The 21088-nt window shown below is 38.6% G+C and overlaps 1 protein-coding gene across 3 annotated transcripts in view; it reads right to left on the reverse strand.

The window, feature by feature from the left end:
* Positions 1-15465: 15465 nt before the first annotated feature.
* LOC133657391 (poly(rC)-binding protein 3-like) overlaps positions 15466-21088 on the reverse strand; it is a 43000-nt gene continuing 37377 nt past the window's right edge. Inside the window, exons 13-14 of one of the 3 annotated variants that reach the window (XM_062058676.1) lie at positions 16912-17081; positions 15466-15804 (exon numbers count right to left, since the gene is read on the reverse strand). In XM_062058676.1, the coding sequence (XP_061914660.1) occupies positions 15768-15804; positions 16912-17081 (207 nt within the window). In that variant the 3' untranslated portion in view covers positions 15466-15767. Of the gene's footprint in view, positions 16630-16911; positions 17082-21088 lie in introns of those variants that run through there. The other 2 variants (XM_062058675.1, XM_062058677.1) reach the window with 2 other exon arrangements.

The raw sequence follows: 21088 nt of genomic DNA on the forward strand, positions 1-21088 counted from the left end.
TGTATGTTGCCTGTAAATATGTAGAACAGACTTCTCCATTGAACACGGTGGCCGAAATGATTTCTCAGTCATGAACAGAGAAGTTAAACAGGACAATACTGCCATCTAATGGATGGATAATTCAAGTATTTCTTTTATGTAAATAAAATAAATATATATATATAGCTAGAATTCACTGAAAGTCAAGTATTTCATACACACACACACACATATATATATATATATATATATATATATATATATATATATATATATATATATATATATATATATATATATATATATATATATATATATATGTATGAAATATATATGAAATACTCGAGTTGGTGAATTCTAGCGGTAAATAACCACGCCCCCAACCACGCCCCCCCCCACACCCCCCACCCCCACCTCCCGATATTGGAGGTCTCAAGGTTGGCAAGTATGCCTGAGTGGGAAATAATTACAGCCATAAAAAATCAATAATAAGGTTGAGTGGATGATATTGACCATTTCTAAGCTTAACTATATCCCCTATGTTCGTTCCACATGGATAGCGGCAAAGCTGGCTTCGAACACTTTACCCAAAAAAACGTCATAACGTCATCAGAGCTCACCTTTCACACACAACACCAACTTTTTGGAACGAGGCGAGTTGATAGAAGAAAGGTAAGAATATAATACATCTATTTGTGGCAGCATAGGATAAATTATTCACAAGTTTCACTACTACATCTCATTGACCATAGCTGTGATGTGCTCAAAGACCCTCGATTAAAGTTAGGAAACAGATGTGCTACTAGTTTTTTTAATGTCAGAGGTAGACTCTAACTCAGGGGTGTCAAACTCATTTTAGATAGGGGGCCACATGGAGAAAAATCGACTCCCAAGTAGACCGGACTGGTAAAATCATGGCACGAGAACTTAAAATAAAATAAAGACAACTTCAGATTGTTTTCTTTGTTTAAAAATAGAACAAGCACAAATGTACAAATCATAATGTTGTTGGGGTTTTTTTTTACACTTACATGTTGCGGATAATCATTTATTTCTCGTTATTTATATTTTCTGAATAAATTATGTGATAATGTTCATCAGTCAACTCATTGGTGTCTATCATGATAAAAAAATATATATATCAAAATCAAATTACAGGATGTTATTTATGTAGTTTGATCATTTTCCTTGACTGATGTACTAACATCACATGGTTTATTTTGTACATATGCAGCTTCATCTAAAAAGATACAAAGAATTGTTATTACGTCATACAGTGGACACATTTAAAAACAGTTTTTCCTTAATAAAAAAATGTTGGGTTAATTTTTATACTTAGCAATCTCATCGCATGTGCCGGATAAAACCTGTTCGCGGGCCTCATCTGGCCCTCGGGCCGTACGTTTGACACCTCTGCTCTAACTCTAAGGAGATGTACTAATAGTAACATGATAAAAAATAAAGTATTATTAAGATTTGTATTATTCACCAATTATAATCCTATGTGTATTAACTAATCTCTACTTTAAACTCTGACATAAAGGTAAACTTGACATCTTTGTAATCATATTTAAGGTTATATGATTATTCAAACTCCTATTCTAACTACGTTGTACATATCAAGGAAATAATCACTGGTAGTTATAATATAAGATTTTAATCATAATAATTCAGACCAATATGTACGCTATTGTTAGGAATTATTCTAAAACATGAATAATTTAATTTGGCTCATGTTTTCATTGTACACATTCCAAAAGGTTGTGCCATACTCCATATTCCTTCTAGTATGTATTGAAAGTTTTAAAATTTTCCCTCCCCTGAAACATTTTGTGGATCACAAATAACACAAAAATATCCATCCATCCATTTTCTATACAAACAATAAATAAAAAGAACATGTATCTGTGTATATAAAAATATATATAAATAAAACAAAAACAAAAAATAGGACAAGATGAAAATGTGAATGCAAAATGTAACTTCCCTACCTGATGTTTCCACCTGAACTATTTTACAAGTACACAGCAGAACAAAAGTCAATCCAAATGCTGCTTCCTCTGACTCCGACTCATGTTCTATCCAGTCGGGTGGCGTGCGCATGCCAGGGCAATTTGTGTTACAATGGTACACAAACGAACAGCTACTGGAGCAACTGCCAATCGGTTCTCATCGTTCACTTAAAAGACTTGTTTCATTTGCGGACGTCCCATCTCTATTATGTATTCATTTTTAATAGGTAATGATTGTATCAGCTCAAGCGTAATTTTAATCAAATGGGTTTTTTATTTGCTATGTTTGGTGCAACCCTGTTACCATCATTCAGGTACAGTGGTACCTCGGTTTAAATACTTCCTCTTTTTAGTATATTTCAAATTTAGGCAAAAGCATTAACCAAATATTAGATCAGATAAATCTATTTATTTTCCTAAATTTCAAGTATATATAGATTTGTGCTCTGCAAGTTTGCCTTCCAGAAGATAGGTATCGATCCATTAACCTTTTTAAAATAGAAGTGATGGAATTGTATCGATACGAGAAATTGGAAAACATTGGATTTAAGAACAACAGAGTTTATATGAAGTTTAGCACTTTGAAAAATAGGGACGGTAAAGGTTAAGTCTATTTGCCTGTCTGTGACGTCATGAAAACAAAAATGGCAGATAGCTTTGGTGGTCGAGAAAGGTCATAGAAATGCAAACGCCACAAGACATAATCATAAATTGCAACACAAAAACTGTTAGCTACAGCACAAATGCAAAAGCTAAACAAAGACAAACAACACAACACAATATTATAAAGCCACAACTTAATAAGCCACAGAAGACAGGACTGACAAAACACAAGTGACAGCGGAGCAAGTTATGGCGACACACCCCCTTCCTGAACACAACATGAAGCAGCCAAGGACAAGTCATTTCAATCAGAAATAAAGAAATACAAGAGATGGATCAAGGAGGCTATGGAAATTGGGAAGCGAGGGGCCAACACCATCAACAGGGATGAAATGGGGACGCATGCTTCCACACACCTGGTACGCTGTCCTTCATCGGCGACGCCAGGGCGGAGAACAGATACAGTTGGGGAACATTATTTAGCAGGTAAATCTACTGTTAAAATTATGGTTACTGTAGTTTTAGTGAAATGTGCTTAAATGTTAAAAAAGTTCAAGTTAAAGTACCACTGATAGTCACACACACACTAGGTGTGGTGAAATTACCCTCTGCATTTGACCCATCCCCTTGTTCCACCCCCTGGGAGGTGAGGGGAGCAGTGAACAGCAGCGGTGGCCATGTCTGGAATCATTTTGGTGATTCAAACCCCAATTCCAACCCTGCAAGCAGAAAAGGTTTCCTCGTGTAAATTAAACCTAAAGTTTTGGTTGCACTTAATTCAAATAAGATGTGAATGCATTGGGCATTAATTATTGTTTACTTGTCTGTTTGTATCCATAATTTATACCTAATTTCCTATAAAAAATAACAGGAATATAGGAAAATTCACCTGCAGTGTCCAATATCCAGTACGTATTTCACAGTCACACTAGTTGATTTTTTTTTGAAGGGGGGGGGTTTGCCAAAAAGTTACTGAATCGATTTCTATTTACTAAATCGTTTCGGATCGTATTGTTCTAAAAAAAAATGGATTGTCCGTAAATCATTTCGGCAACCACCAATATCAAGGTTCATACATTGTCTAAGTTTTAGTATAAGTATGATTCATTTAAAAAAAGAATAATAACCCGCATTATAGCCAAATACTTTGATAAAGAAGGTGAGAAAAAATTGGGGGATAAGTTATGGTAATGCTTTTAATTTCTTTCATTCCATAAGTACTAAGTAGCCCACATTGTGTAAACCTCAGTCCCCGACATTTTAAGAGCTGTGATGGCTCAATGAGTTTACAGCTCACGGCTTTTAACTCACTGGCTGATGCTGCTTGACTTAACTCTCAATCAGTGGGTATTTATGGACTCATTTTTTAAGCGTGTGCAGGGCTGAACACGCCTAAAATAGTACATTTGTTTCATTCTAGTAATTTGCATAGCAGTATTGTGTGAGGCAATAATAATGGAATAGATTTATGTATAGACACTCAAAGCGCTTCACAGAGAAGTGAGAGCCCATCATTTATTCACACCTGGTGGTAAGCTACATTTGCTGCCCTGGGGTAGACTGACGGATATTTGGCTGCCAGTTCGCGCCTACGGCCACTCTGACCACCACCCATCATTCATTCACCAGTGTGAGCGGCACTGGGAGCAAGGGTGAAGTGTCCTGCCCAAGGACACAACGGCAGAGGTTTGGATGGCAAGAGGCAGGGAGCGAACCTGCAAACCTCAAATTTCTGGCACGGCTGCTCTACCCACCACGAGAGGGAGATATACAAGCAAGGCTTACAAAGTTGTAAAATCATGAAAAATAGAAGAGAAGACATACATACCTTTGCTGTTGGCTAACTGTTAGATGATGCCAGGTCCCTCGTGTCATGTGATTTTCCTTTTCTACTGTGCTGAAATTGGTATGGTAACAGTGTGGTGTGCATGTTGTGGGGAACATTCAATTAGGTCATCAATTTATCTATTTAGTAAAATATTTTCAGTCGATATTTTCAAAATAGAGCAACAAGGCACAATATAAAGAGAAAAAACTGAAATGTACTATTATAAAATAATACTAAAAACAATATTCAGACAAAACTTTGTCTTGAAATGTATGTGAAAAATGTTTAGCCTCTTCACAAAATATTATAAAAAATATGCACAAATATCCAAATGGCACCCCACGTCCTTTGTTTTTTAGTTTGCAGCCCTTGGTAGAAAAAGTTTAGACATCCCTTCACTACACAGTTAATTTTCTGTGCAATTTGTCGATTGTGTTAGAAAAGATAATGAATGATAATAATAAAATGTTGTTTTTCAAAGTCGAGACCCAGGATGGACCACTCCTCTTTGCATCAGTTGGTGACGTCTCTGCGCTGCTGACTTGTCTCCATTCAAGATGATCCCCTGCTGGTCTCCCAATGGACTGGACTTTCACATGAATTCGGAAACCGGGGTGACCACTCCTTATGCATCAGTCGTTGACGTCTCTGTGCCCCGACGTGTCTACATGCAGGAGGATCCCCTGCTGGCCCCACTATGGACTGGACTCTCACATTATTAACTGTATCCACTCGGCATCCATTGCACGGATCACTCAAGAGGTGGGGGGTCCCCACATCTGCGGTCCCTTCGAAGGGACTGCAGATGTTCCCATTGGGTTGAGTTTTTTCTTACCCTGATATGGGATCTGAGCTAAGGATGTTGTTGTAGCTTGTGCAGCCCTTTGAGACATTTGTGATTAAGGGCTATATAAGTCAACTTTGATTGATTAAGTGATTGATTGATTGATAATATTTTATTTTTTCTCATTTATGCTATTTTAATTTTTTCAATGTTACTTTGTGAATACTGCTGCTGTGACACATTATTACAGGGGTTTTAAAAGTGAAGTTGTTTTTATTGGCCCTCGGCATAATGGAGAAATACAATTAATTCATTATTAATTAGATGTATTTTTAGATATTACACACATTTTCTTTGTCGCCTATAACACAAAGTTAAAATGTTTTGTTCAGATAGTTTATTATATATTGGATTGGTTTTAACATATTCATTGTAGCTGAGATAGGCTCCAGCGCCCCCCGCGACCCCAAAAGGGATAAGCGGTAGAAAATGGATGGATGGATGGAATGCACAAAATGTATCAAAGTGGTCCCTGCATTTGTCATTTGTTTTACTGTATGAAGCCATCAATAAAAAAAAAACATTTGGACACCTCTGCCTTAATCCCTTTAAAAACTAAAAACTCCATGTCGTAGTGGTAAAAGTTTGAGTTAAAGTGAATTGTATTTTAGTGAATGTGGATATTTTATCTGGAAATGACACAAGAGGTGTCAAAGTGACAAAATACACTTGTAAAAAAATTATAATTGTTTTTGACTAAAACTGGGCTAAACAGAGGCCTCGTAGTTTGCACGGAAGCCTCACACTCTGCAGATCTGGGTTGGAATCTCCATTGGAACATTCTGTATTGGAGTTTGTATGTTTTTTGTATAGGGCCAACCCGTCGCATAAACACTCCATGCCAGGGGCGTTCAAAAACCAGGAGGGTGTGCCTGGGCAAGGATGGCTTCGCCTTATCATCTTGAGAAAAATAACTGTTATAATGCAAAAGAGCAATCCTAACTGTCAAAGCCAATGACAGTTGTTAAAGTGTAATTTCCCCTCGTTGGCATTGAGTGTGGCAGAACGATCGCTGTGGATCGACGAATACTATTCCAAAATAGTCGGAATCCCCCGCGTGAGCATTCCATTCAGTTGTAAACAAATGGTACAAATGGCATTCTGGTCACTGTTATTTGTTGGTGGCTAAATTGCAGAGTCTTTTAGGAATGGTTGAATGGACTGTGTTGTATGTGGGAGACAGGTGGTGTCGCAGACCACCTCCTCTGTTCGGGGATGGTTTTTCAACCTTGACATAGATGACTTCCCTCTCTCCTCTTTCGTACCATCCATCCTCTCTGTCCAGAATATGTACATTTTTGTTCTCAAAGAAGTGCTTTTTCTCCCTGAGGTGCAGGTAGACAGTTTGGTCTTGGCCTGAAGAGTTATGCACTGATTCATATATTGGGGAAACAAAACAACCACTAAGCCGACCCATGGCACAGCATAAACGGATACATACACATTTGTGCCATTTGTTTACAACTGAATGGAATGCTTACTCAGGAGACTGGTAGTAGTTGAACGACTTCAACGACTGTCGATGGCTTTGATAGTCAGGATTGCTCATTTGCATTAAGACAGGTGTTTTTCTTACCACAATAGGGCGAAACCATCCTTGCCCAGGCACACCCTCCTGGTTTTTGGAGTATAAATATTTGGGTTTTGGCACCACCCGCTGGACTAGATGTGACCAATCTAATTCTATGAGCACGAACTGATGAAGCCTACTCAGATGAGCGACAAAACATCTTCCAAGACAAACCAAGCATGGAGAACATTCATAGACATAACTGTGGTGCACTTCACGGCCCTTTATTAAAGTTGGAAAGAGCCGTCACTAGTTTTTAAAGACAGGGGAGGCTTAACCTTCAGTAGATGCACTATTGATAACGTTCATAATAGTTATAACTTCCCGCCAAAATTTTGATGGGCCTGGTATCTGTGCTGAGAACTTTTGGTCCGGGGTATATTGAAGGTAAAAAGCTAGCATAAAACGTAAGCATGCTAACAATAGCTTATTAAAATGGGAACAGTTAACATACTTACAAGATCAAAACATTTCTCAAAACCCATTAATTTTGGTTTTAATGATCAAAATTAGCTAGACTGCTTGCATGCTGTTAGCATGATTACAGAAAATGTTAGCATACTCCTAAGATGGTGCCACATATGAAAAGCCCCAATTTTTAAGTTTAAAGGAATACAATTAGCGAAAATGCTTGCATTAAATGTTGATGATTACGTTTGCATGCTTAAATAGGAGAAAAAGGTATACTTTGAAGATGGCGCAAAGTATCAAAATCCATGATAATAAAGTATGACCAGTACACGTGACATGCGCAGGTGAATAGCATCCACTTCACCAAAACAAGGCCTAGTAAATCTGTCGATGGTAGGACTCTCCGAACAGGTGACCATGAATAACGGTCATAATGTTTAGATATTGTCAACGGATGCTAGGAAACCCTCCCGCACACACAAACGTGTATTGCCCTGACAAAGTCAAATTCCTTAAAGACCTGAGATGACATCATTTCGGCTGTAAAGACTGGTTGCCTGGCTGCTCAAGAGACATCTTACGGCTAGATATCTTCCAAGTACTGCAGAACTTGCTATGGTGTTAGCTGATCAATAAAGTACACGATACTTCTTCATTCATACATCTTCTAATGGACCACAATGGAAACAAGCCTTTTGGCTTTTTGTGCCATCCATTTGCCTTTTTAAAGCATTACATGGATTCAATTCTTTAAGATGTCAATAAACTTTTCAATCAATCAATCAAAGCGTCCGGGAGAGGAGACCAACAATTTACAATACATGCTAACATTGGAAAATTTAACATACTTCTAAGAAGGCGCCCAATATTAATAGCAATGATTTTTCGGTTTTAATAAATAAAATATGGTAGAAAGCTTGTATAAAATGTTAACATGATAATGTTAGCATGCTAATGTTAGATGGAGAGAAGTTTCAAAATTTATGAATTTTGATTTTAAATTATCAAAATAAGCTAAAAGGCTAGCATTATACATTAGCATACTAGCATGCATGATGACATAAGAAAAGTTATTGTACTTCTAAGATGGTGCCAAGTATCGAAAGCCATGGTTTTTAGCTTTGTACGAATTAGGCATGCTAACATAGGAGAACTTACCATACTTCTAAGATGGCAAAATTAGATACAATACTAGTAAAGCATTAGCATGCTAGCATGTGACCAGATAAGAGTTAATACCAAAAGTGGCAAGGCAGTTCTAAAATGTTCCTACACCATGTCTGGTATATACGGTATTTGTATTTTTATATGAGTAAAGTAGCTGAAATGTTAAAATGCCATTAGTTAGCATGCTAGAACAACGCAAGTTAGCATGTCATGAATGTATTGAACATTTAGACGTTGAAACGGTTTAAATCGCTTACGAAATTAGGAAACTTGAAAAAAGTTAATGTTGCTCCAATCTGATGTTTCCTGAATAAAATGTTTTATCTAATATATCTTTGTTTCCATATTGCTTCAAAAGGAGTGTATAACAAATGAATGACCATGACCAAATGTGGGTCCCTGGGTAAGAAGAGTTGAGAGCCCCTGTTCTAAATTATGTTAGAAGTTACCCAGTTAAAGTCACATCAAATAGTAAAAAAGAAAAAAGAGTACACACTCAGCCAGAAATATGGTAATATTAAATATTTAGTTTAATAGTAGCTTACTTTTAGGGTTTATAATGTATATGCTATGTGACTGACATTGGTTACTATTGTGATAGCAGCACACAATTGGTGGGTTCAACACAAAACACAGGACAACTAAAGCAGGATAGATAAATTATACGGTTAATTTAAAAAAAAAACCCAGCAACAAATAATTGAACACAATTAATGCTAGCTTCATGTATTAAACCAGTGCAGAATTAATAATGTAACACAGCAGGTTAAAAATCCTCGCTAAAGCGAAATTGATGACTTACTAATTACCTCCTTTGGCCCACAGAAGAAAGAAAAAAAAAATCAAAATATGCACACAAGTCTATTTCATTGCAAGCATTGTTATGTATTTACTTATTTTGCAAATTTGCAAGCATGTTAATATTTAAATGTTTTTATTTAGTCTCTCGGTCTTGTCTGTGTGGTTAAAAAAAGAACATCATTATTTTGGCATCAGAGGTTAGCTATGACCCAAAAACAAAACACGGCAGTGCTCTCTGCTGTCATACCTTGCCTGGGGTTGAATAGTATTCTTCAATGTCATTATATTTCCCCCGCATTAACTATTGATCATCTGCACTTAAGCATTTTAACACCACCATAATGGCCCTGATGGCTCTCCAGTCAGAAAAGTCCATTCAGGGTTGGGCCATGGCACTGGGCACACAATGCAACAATTGGCGACATGAGCAGCCTATTTACTATCAGTACTGTGCATAAATAGATAGAAAACAGGCATCACAATATTATTTTTTTGTACTTTAATTTATAATTGTGTTGCAACTTGTGCTGAATAACACCAAATAGGTTTTGCTTGTTTCTCCTGTTCACCTATGATTTGCAAGTCAATTAACTATCAACTCTGCATATTCCAACCTGCATCTACTTTAAGGCTTGTATGTTCAGTGTGTGTGTGTGTCTTATTCTGTACAAGGGAAACACATCAATTGCTTGACAACAGTAGATCAACTTTTGCATGTGTGCGGCCATTATATAGTATGTCTGGACCAGGGGAGGAAAAAAAAAATTAATATTTGTTCATTGAACTGTGTTAAAAATATATTGTCTGTATGATTTCCATCCATCCATCCATTTTCGACCGCTTGTCCCTTTTTGGGGTTGCGGGGGATGCTGGAGCCTATCTCAGCTGCATTCGGGCAGAAGGCGGGGTACACCCTGGACGAGTCGCCACCTCATCACAGGGCCAACACAGATAGACAGACAACATTCACACTCACATTCACACACTAGGGCCAATTTAGTGTTGCCAATCAACCTATCCCCAGGTGCATGTCTTTGGAGGTGGGAGGAAGCCGGAGTACTCGGAGAGAACCCACGCAGTCACGGGGAGAACATGCAAACTCCGTTCGTATGATTTAGGTTTGTTTTTAACATGTTATTCGGTAAAAGTCGCTAAATTTGTATTGTGGTAATTCTGACGGTTGTTTTTAATTTAGTTTTAGTCAAAGTCAATTGACAAAAACATATTTTAGTTTTAGTCATATTTTAGTCATCTAAGTTTATTTAGTTTTAGTCTAGTTTTAGGCTATGTCTACACTAAGCCGGATAACCCCTTAAACGAATAATTATTTAGCCTAAGCCCCGTTTCAGCCACACTAAACTATCGTTTAAGGTCCACCTCCTCTGACAATTTTTTACACGGGTAAGAGCGCCGTGTATTTCTTGAATCTCCGGCTCTTAGCTTTGTATGGACTCATTGATCGTTTACAAACTGAGTTGGGAGAGGAATTGACGCCAGAAAGACCGCGCCCCACACAGGAAGTGACGTCAAAAAGAACGCGCCACAGCCAGCTTCATAATAAAGTCGTTTCGTAACTCGGAGCTAACCACTGGAAATATGGAGGCGAGTCATCCAGACCTGCCCATGTTTCTCCTTCTGTCTGTACAGACGCTTGTGGAAATCACACATGACTACCTTAAGAGAAAGCGATTGCAGCTATTTGGGATACAACACATCTCAGACGGCAAGAGAACTTTCGAATGTCCAGGTCAGCTATGATTCTACTTACCGAAAAACGTTGTCCATTTGTCGAAGGAGAGACAACGAGAATGCGGGCTTATGTGGATGTGATAAAAAAGGGAGCGTTTGCTTTGTATTACCTGGCGGTCGAGGGAAGACTACGGAAAACGGTAAATGCTTTTGGACTGGCAAAGCAGACTGTATCAATTATTGTCCGCCATGTATGTCGGAGATTCAACGTCTAGGTCCAGAGTATATAAAGTCACCAAAAACAAATGGACAATGAAGGTGAAGGCAAAAGAGTGAGGAGTGTCCTGACCAGATATCTAAATCCCCAGATTGATTAATGTACAATGTTATTTTTTACATTGTTTACTTTCACGTGTCCATTAAAGATTTGATTAATTTATGATGGCTCTCAATCTGGCACCAGTTAGTCCGTGCATTTATTTAAGTGCAGTTATCAATTTTGGTTTTCAATCATTTTAATTTAAAAGGGTAATACTAACTGTCGGGAGTTTTGCTGAGGTCATCATTAATACCATATATGGTTACATCCCTAGTAGGTATTCCCTAGAGTACAGTCTTGTTTTCCCAGTTTTTTCTTTTTTATTTTGCCTTGCAAAGACAGTAGTTCTAATTGGACCCCTTGGTGATTGATCCCTCGCCCCTCTCCCTCATGCAACTGTCATTGGATAACTTATCACACTCGCTGAAAGACTAAATTAAATATAAATGGATTTTGTCTGTCAACATCTTTGTCTGTTTTTTATTCGTCGACTATATTATCTAATAATGTTGTCATTATTTTCATCAACACACATTTGTTTTGATTTATTATCGTCCTATTTTAGTCATGAAAAATAGGTCATTGACGATAACTAAGACAAACATTTGTAGTCAACAAAATTAACACTGGTCGCTGCCATCTTTCTGCAAGGAGGTACATCTATGGAGGACAGGAACTTAGTGCAAAACAATAACACAAAGCGTCTGACACTTTTTAAAACAAAAAAAGGAAGACTTTAAAGTTAACTTCTGAAAAGAATATACGCATGAATGTATTTTTCAAATAGATTGGAGCAGTGGTCCGCAACCACCGGGATCGATTGGTACCGGGCTGCACAAGAAAAAAAAAAAAGAAAAAAAAATTAAAATTAGTGCACCAACCCAAAAAACCTCCCTACCCCATTTACACTCATTCACACTCATTCGCACAAAGGGTTGTTTCTTTCTGTTATTGATATTTCTGGTTCCTACATTATAAATCAATATAGATCAATACAGTCTGCAGGGATACAGTCCGTAAGCACACATGATTGTATTTTTTTATGACAAAAAAACAAAAACAAAAAAACATATCCCCCCTGGTCCATGGGACAAATTTTCAAGCGTTGACCGGTCCGCAGTTACAAAAAGGTTGGGGACCACTGGATTAGAGTACCGTATCAATGGTTTTCAGTTGTATGAATTTTTTTTTTTTTTGACTATCATTAATAATCCCTATGTGAGAGAAGAACACTTGGGTATTTCTGTTTTTATGCATTCACATTTGTAATATTCGGCTTGTACTACACAGCTAACAATCCATTTTATGGAATTAATCCATCTTGCCCATAGCGCCTTCTAAAAAACATCCAAAAACCGCCAACAGTTGTCCATTTTATGCAGCTATTGACATACAGAGCCGGTGAGCTGCTTAATCGCCTCTGAGTTGGGGAAAGTTTGCGCTGGATTATAAATCATGTCTCTCACTTGTATAGCAGAATGTTGTGGTATAAACCGAGAACTTAGTCAACTTTGACATTCAATTTAGATCGCAAGAAAGACAAAAAAAGATGTTCATATTAGCCCACTTTTTTTGTTAGTTTGTTTGTTTTACCTGTGTGAGGATTATGAATGATACAGACAAAATGGAGGTAGCTAGCAGACTTAACATCTTTTTCACCAGCATAGCCGCAACTCTTGTCAACAAGCTGTCCCACCACTCTGGTCGCTTTGGTGTAGAACACATTAAAGCCTTCTACAGAAAGCTAGGAGTATCCAACGATGATTTCAAATTAGAAATGGTCACAGCTGATGAGGTGTTTAAAAAATTGAGCGCGCTCCACCCTAACAAGGCCACCAGCCTTGATAATATTCCCTCCAGATTCCTCAGGGACTCTGCCTCCATCATTGCCCCGATCATCACGCACATAATAAACCTATCAATTACACAAGGCCAAGTACCAAAAGATTTTAAGATAGCAAGAGTAACTCCCCTCTTTAAAAAAGGAAGCAAATTAGAACCTGGCAACTACCGACCTGTTTCTATTCTCAGCTCCATTTCGAAAGTAATGGAGAAAATAGTTTATGAACAGGTCGATAGTTACCTTGCCAATAATAAACTCATGTACAAATTCCAATCCGGCTTCAGAACTAACCACTCCACTGACACATGCCTTCTCTATCTGACCGACCACATCAAACATGAGGTGGACGCGGGCAAATACTGCGGCATGGTCATGCTGGACCTTCAGAAGGCCTTTGACACCGTTAACCACGCTATACTGTTGGATAAGCTCAGAGCAATCGGATTTAACAAAACCTCTTGGAGCTGGATGCAATCTTACTTTAAGGGGAGGGAGCAGGTGGTAGAGGTGAACGGCACCGTGTCCCCCCCCCCCTCTCGGTGAGCTGTGGAGTCCCCCAAGGCAGTATATTGGGACCTTTACTGTTCCTAATATACATAAACTACATGTCATCTGCATGCGACTGTGAATTGTTTTTGTTTGCGGATGACTCTGCCTTGCTGGTATCCGGCAAGGACAAGTCACAGGTGGAGAAAATCCTCAGTGCTGAGCTCTGTAGAACGTGCACCTGGCTCGCTGACAACAAGCTATCCATACACTTGGGTAAAACAGAATCCATCCTGTTTGGGTCCCACATCAAACTTAAGAAAGTCAATGACTTCACCATAAAAGTAGGTGACAGTGTCATCACCAGGAAAGATGAGGTCACCTACCTAGGTTCCATTCTAGAGGCTATTCTTTCCTGTGATAAAATGGCAACCAAGGTAATCAAAAAGGTCAACCAACGAACGAGATTTCTCTACAGAATTTCCTCTCTGGTCAACAAAAGCACCTTGAGGATTCTGGCGGGAACTCTCGTTCAACCCTTTTTCGATTACGCATGCACCTCCTGGTACCCTAGCACCTCCAAAACCCTCAAATCTAAACTCCAAACATCTCAGAACAAGCTAGTCAGGTTACTTCTAGACCTCCACCCCAGATCCCACCTCACTCCTACCCACTTCTCTAAAGTGGGCTGGCTCAAGGTGGAGGACAGAGTTAAACAACTTGCACTGAGCCTAGTCTATAAAATCCGCTACACCTCCCTGATACCGAAGTACATGTCAAACTACTTCCTTAACGTAAATGACCGCCATAACCACAACACCAGGGGGTGCGCCACTAACCACGTTAAACCCAGATTCCGAACTAACAAAGGTCTTAACTCATTCTCTTTCTATGCCACATCAATGTGGAATGCGCTCCCAACAGGTATAAAAGAAAGGGCATCTCTATCCTCCTTCAAAACCGCAATAAAAGTTCACCTCCAGGCAGCTACAACCCTAAACTAACACCCTCCCCGGATTGCTAATAATCAAATGTAAACAATCAAATGCAGATACTTTTTCTTTTTCTTATGCCTTCTGATCTCTCTCTCTCTCTCTCTCTTTCTCTCTCTCTATGTCCACTACTTGATGTCCATATCCCCCCCACCCCCTCCACACCCCTGATTGTAAATAATGTAAATAATTCAATGTGATTATTTTGTGTGATGACTGTATTATGATGATATTATATATGATAGTATATATCTGTATCATGAATCAATTTAAGTGGACCCCGACTTAAACAAGTTGAAAAACTTATTCGGGTGTTACCATTTAGTGGTCAATTGTACGGAATATGTACTTCACTGTGCAACCTACTAATAAAAGTCTCAATCAATCAATCAATGTTATCTAAACAGGAAGATATACACATCAACATCCCAGTCAGAACAGACATTGTACAGTAAGTAATTATTTTATTAAGTTCGTAGTTTGTATTTCTTTTTTAGCACTTAGCAATTGTGCTATTTGCTGAATCTGCTTATTACTCAGCTTCTAAAACTTGTTGCTCATCCTCCTTATATTCAGGCTAAAAAAATAAAAAATTCTGGATCATCATTTGTCCATAAGTAATCATGGTTGGCTCTCATGAAGTCTACCATGATTAGTAATAGTTGTTATTTTGTTGAAGGAAATAGTGAAGGTTGTGATGCGTCTGTGAAATCAATATGCCGCCGTATGCTTAAACTGCCCAAAATGCGTAAATATTACATGTTATTTTTACTTTGCCTGTTATTAAATTACATATATACATACAGTGTGTATAAAAACGTTGAAGGAGATTTTTTTTTTTAAAGATTATGTGCAGAAGTGTTAGTCCTTCATATGATTTAAAGCAAAACTATTTTTTTATTTCTCTAATAAAAACACCCATTTTATTAACAAACAACACATTTATTTCAAAGCCATTGCATTAACATCAAACATTACAAATTTGCAATGTATCAAGGTCGGCGTCGCCAAGTACAAACATGTATTACAATGACTGTGCTGCTGTCAGTTTGTGACAGAAATAGTTAATGATTTGTGTGGGAAGTGAACAATAACCAAGCAGAAACAATAAATGAGTTGTTTGGACCAGTCCTGCTCTACAGGATTACTGTGCAGAGTGAATTCCAGTAGAATCCAATGTGGCTTTAGGATAATCCCATCAGAACTGCAACAGCGCAATGCTACTACAGAACACCCAAGCCTGTTAGCCCTGATGAAAGCCTATAGTGGAAGGAAATATGACAGAAAAATGGAGCAAACCTTATTAATTTGACTAAACACGCCCCACTACTTTAAACAAGACAAATCCTTTACCAGCCTGCAGCCTACAAAAATGGAATTCTCTATCAAAAAAGGATCTAGGTACACAGATAGAAAACTATGTAAACATTTGCATATCAAGAAAACAACTCTTCAGATAAAGCTCTTCGACATGAAACCATTAGAAAAGTGTTTTATTTCTAGGGTTCAAATGCAAGCCTGAGTTAACACATTGCATATTATGCAATGAAATACTGAGTTAATACCCACCTCTTTTGCCTACTTCAATAATGATACCTCTACACTCCTGATTCATGGAAACATTGGTACATTGGTAAAGCTTGCGTACATGTGTAAGCAAGGTTTGTTATCCATTTCAGTAATGATATCAGACAAGTAAACTGACTTGGGCATGAAAGGTGGATTCAATATGGAGCAAACTTCTGCCGCTCAGACTTTTTGACACCTGAGGTGGGTATTTTTGCAGTGTAATGGGCTAGACCCTGTGTTAGGCTAGTAGCAGCTGCTGGGTGGACAGCCAGTACGGGGAATGTTTTCATGCCAAGCAGACTGGAAACAGGGACAGAGTAGTGTGGGGTTTGAATGGTTGGTAAAGTGGAGGGAGCGTGGACATTAATGCCGGCGGGGGCCTGGGCGGTGGCCGCCAGTACGGCAATAGAGGTAGCAGCGTTGGATGCGGTGGGAACGGACTGTGAGTAGCTCATGTTGAGGTCAATTGGGGTCCCAGAAGACGCAGCCTGCATGGTGTATTTAGCCATCTCTAAACTGCACACCAGGACGTGAGGTTAGGGGAAGACGGTGGAACGTGAAGGGAGAGAAAGCGGGTGAGGGAGAGAGAGAGAGAGGAGAAAACATATGTCAGAGTAGGAATGTGTTAAAAAGCAGAGTCAATCAGGATGTTGATGCGGTCAAAAGGCAGGAGCCAGTGAGATGGAACAAATCCAACCTCACCTTGACCACAATTATTCCTGCCTTGCTTGGTTGGCTGTCACATCAGAATGCACTATGCAGGCCTGACGGACATGCTGGCTTTGCATCATGTCTTACCTGGCACTGATGAGGTACTGGGCCACGCTGATGCTTGCCGGTGAGCCTGTGATCGTGACTTGGCGCATGGCTGAGCCATCAGTGGCACTGGCAATTTTGATGTGGGCTCCAGAGACCTGGCGGATTTCATTGATCTTGCTGCCTTGTCTTCCAATTATGCAGCCAATAAACTACAAGAGAGTGGCAGCAGGTAAATGGCAAAACGTCTCTCCTTTTCAGGAAGAACATCACATGAAAGCAGGTGACAGCAGCAAATCCACACAATACATTGGTGTATACCTTTAAGTACAATACAGCTAGATCGTTTTTATGCACTTCAAAAGGATAAACATTTAAGAGATCTTGCAAAATCTCTTGTGAAACCAACATGGTTAATATAACTGTTATTGACACAGCTTTACTGTTGTCGCTGGCATATTCGCCTGAGAACAATGCAGTGTTCTCTGCATTTGTTTTTACTTATTTCTTGTCAGTGACTCATTTTTACTTACTTATTTATTGCCAGTAACACATTTTCAGAGAGAGAAAAGAACCCTGTTATGCAAAACACAAATGTCCCCTGCAGAGGACACTGGTTTTCAGGGGGTTGCAAGGCTACTAAGATCCCAAATGCAAACTATAACATTCTGTGTACTATTAGGCATGTTTCAGCTGGTCTACTGAAACTGCAGGCATAGTTAATGATAATTAGTTAAAAAGTGGTGCAGATCACCCTATTTAAATGTGTGTTTACTACTGGCTGTCACTCTGGAGACACTCATTTCCTTGCAACATGTTCCAACCTGTGGCACTTTATTATGTTGTGGAACATGCAGCACACAACTATAATCTGTTCCTCCTTTTTGGGGCTACATCCCTCGCCATATTGCGCTTCGAAGTTTGCAGCTTCTCTCCATATCCATTTTTTAAAGCGTATTCACGTATGTTTGGCCTAAATTAAGCACTGTTTAGGCATTAAAATGGCTAAATTAACTTAAAATCGGAGTGCACTATTCAGTATCGTGGCCACTAATTGGCACAGACTTAGGCAGCATTAGTATATTGGATTAAACGAGTCTCGTAAAGGTCATAAAAAAGGTTTTTAGGGTCTAGCTATAAAAATAATTTAATGAATTCCTACATCGTGTAAATTCCTTTACTACTGTCAGATATGGAACCAATTAACAGTGGTAAACCAGGGTTTACTGTATATAGTAGGGTTGTCCCGATACCAATATGTTGGTACTGGTACCAAAATGTATTTCCATACTTTTCAATATTTTTCTATATTTTTCTAAATAAAGGGTACCACAAAAAAATGGCATCATTGGCTTTATCTAAACAAAAAATCTTACGGTACATTAAACATATGTTACTTTTTGCAATCAAAAAACTATTTTGGTAAAATAGTAAGTAAAATAGTGAACACACTAGACAACTTGTCCTTTAGTATTAAGTAAGCAAACAAAGGCTCCTAATGTGACTGCTGATGTATGCAGTAACATATTGTGTAATTTCCAATTACATTATTTGTCAAAATTATGAGGGACAAGCAATAGAAAATTGATTATTAATTAACTTGTTCATTTACTGTCAATATCTGCTTACTTTCTCTTTTAACATGTTCTATCTACACTTCTGTTAAAATGTAATAATCACTTATTCTTCTGTTGTTTGATACTTCACATTAGTTTTGGATGATACCACAAATGTACGTATCGATCTGATACCAAGTAGTTACTGGTTCATACATTAGTCATATTCAAAGTCCTCATGTGTCCAGGGACGTATTTCCTGAGTTTATAAACATAACATAAATGTAGAAAAAAGGAAAAAAGACTTTGTAACGATAAAAAATATCGATATAATCATGTAGTATCGAGTAGATACGCTCTTGTTCTTGGTATCGGTACAGTGGATGTCAGGTGTAGCTCCAACCATGGCATTTGTTTACATTGAGGAGTGCTAGCTTTTATTAGCGGTGTGTAGTGAAGCATGTTTAGCTATTCCTCGTCCTGCAGGGATGATACTTGTAAGAAACGTACTTAATTTGTCGCCATGGAGGCGAGGATTAGTGATTTAGAAGAAGCTAAAACACTGCCAACTGCGAATGGAAGTTGCCGCTCGCTAGCTAGCCATGTTTTAAAGCACCTCTTTATCGTTAGTTCTTAAGCCAAAATGCGTCCATTCTCCTTTTTCTGTCGGTACACCGTGTCTGCTTGTAAGTACTCCGTGATTGTGCACTACCGAACATGCTCGTCTGCTTGTAAAACCAGCAATGTCACAACGTGACGATGGCGCCGTCATGCCCATTAAAAAAACTAAACAAAGTGTACCGGTATTTTTTAATGAGAGTATAGTACAGTTGTTGATTCATTAGTACAGCGGTACTTTACCGTACAACCCTAATATATAGAAATTAGATCTAGAAAAAAGGACCTATTTTGGCAAGAAAACGCATGTTGCAAGAAGTTCTTTCACAGAAAAAACAAACACCACTATAAAAAATACGAGCAGTCTGCTGGCTGTAATCAGTCCCTTGAGTCATTCAGCAGCTATAAAATTATAAAATGATATTGACATTATGTCTAATATTCACACACAGGATCGGAGTATATTCTCTCTCCATGTCTGTGCAGCATAATCGTCTCCTTCTTACAGCCATTTTTGCCCAACTGTGCCAGTTTGCATGTACTTTCCAAACGTGCTAAATAAAGATGCAAAATAATGGTCGCAAGACCGTTTCAGGCTTGATAAATCACTCTGTGAGTACTAAATGATTAAACTTGCATCCCCTTGTCCTACTGTTGTGGCCGTTCAAATAATCAGCATATATTCTGCATATACATGAAGACAGACAGGCTAAATGGATTGTGCTCGCTAGTTTGCTCATTTGGGAGACGCAATCCTCGGTGCACAAGCTTAATAGATCAGTATTTATGGATGTTCTCATTCATACAGGTCATTGAATTGCCAGGGCATTCAATTGATCGCAAATGGACTGCTATGTTTGATTTAGAAAACTTTTCACCTCTAATCCGAGCAAGCTTCATCAGACCTAGTCTTAGTAGTAGATCTTCGTAGATCAGATTTGCGTGTGCTATCAAGTTTGAACATGTTTTAGTATATGCAAACCTTTAATGGATCGGACCTTATGTATTTATTGTGAACAAATAAAATCCACTGCTATGATGATGGCAGAAATGCATGCAAAACAGCTGAAAACCCATCCTGTTGGTTTATACTGCCACTAAGTACACTAAATGAAATGCACAGGCACCCAGCTGGGCTGATTGGGACATGCAGCGTCACCTTTCTGGCAGGAAAGGAGCCTGAACGTGTGCAGGAAGCCCAGAGACTCTGATAAGATAAAATCTCACTCTCCCATCAATTAGTTTGGGGCTCAAAACCAAACAACTAATGTTCTACACTAGACTTTCTCCTGGGGAAAGGTGGCAAGCAAGTTTGAGGGTACTAACAGTTCCCTATGCCTTTGTTTTTTGGTTCGGGGAACAGGTTTTGACTTTGAGTGATTCTTATACAGCAAATAACAGTTCATTGTACTCAGGTTTCTTGGAGTGCCTCAGGGTTGGGCTACTCAAAAACTGTGTTTACTTTCACAGTGCTGTGCAAAGGTCTATGGCAGCCACTGGCTTGGTCATTTTAGTCATGCTGCAGCGATCAAAGACTATGAGTCAAATCACAGACCCTTTAACAAAAGCGGATTCTCACCAAAATACGAGTAGGCTTCATCAGTTTGTGCTCATAGGACTAAGATTGGTCAGATCTAGTACAACCTGACCAATCTAAGCCTATGAGCACGAACTGATGAAGCCCACTCGGATGAGCGGCGGAACGTCTTCTAAGACAAATCAAACAGTCCAGTTGCGATCGATTGAACGCCCTGAGATGACAATGACCTGGATGAATGAGAACATTCATAGACATCTCACCAAAATAGAATTGGTTCTTCCTCCAAATGTACCATCCGTTTATAAAGTTTTGTGAAACATAACTTTTTTTTTTTTTTTGGTATTTTCAGAATAATACTGCTAACTGTATCTGTAATACTACTTGCTTTTTTACTGCTGTATTGCTTGTATTCCGAAACGTGACTTCGTCCCCGAGGTGAAAACCAGTGGGGGTCAACCAAGCTAAGATGACTGTTGTCCAGCAAGCAGCGCGCTAACTACCTCAG

This window comes from Entelurus aequoreus, linkage group LG09 (genome assembly GCF_033978785.1).
Source record: "Entelurus aequoreus isolate RoL-2023_Sb linkage group LG09, RoL_Eaeq_v1.1, whole genome shotgun sequence".
Lineage (NCBI taxonomy): Eukaryota > Metazoa > Chordata > Actinopteri > Syngnathiformes > Syngnathidae > Entelurus > Entelurus aequoreus.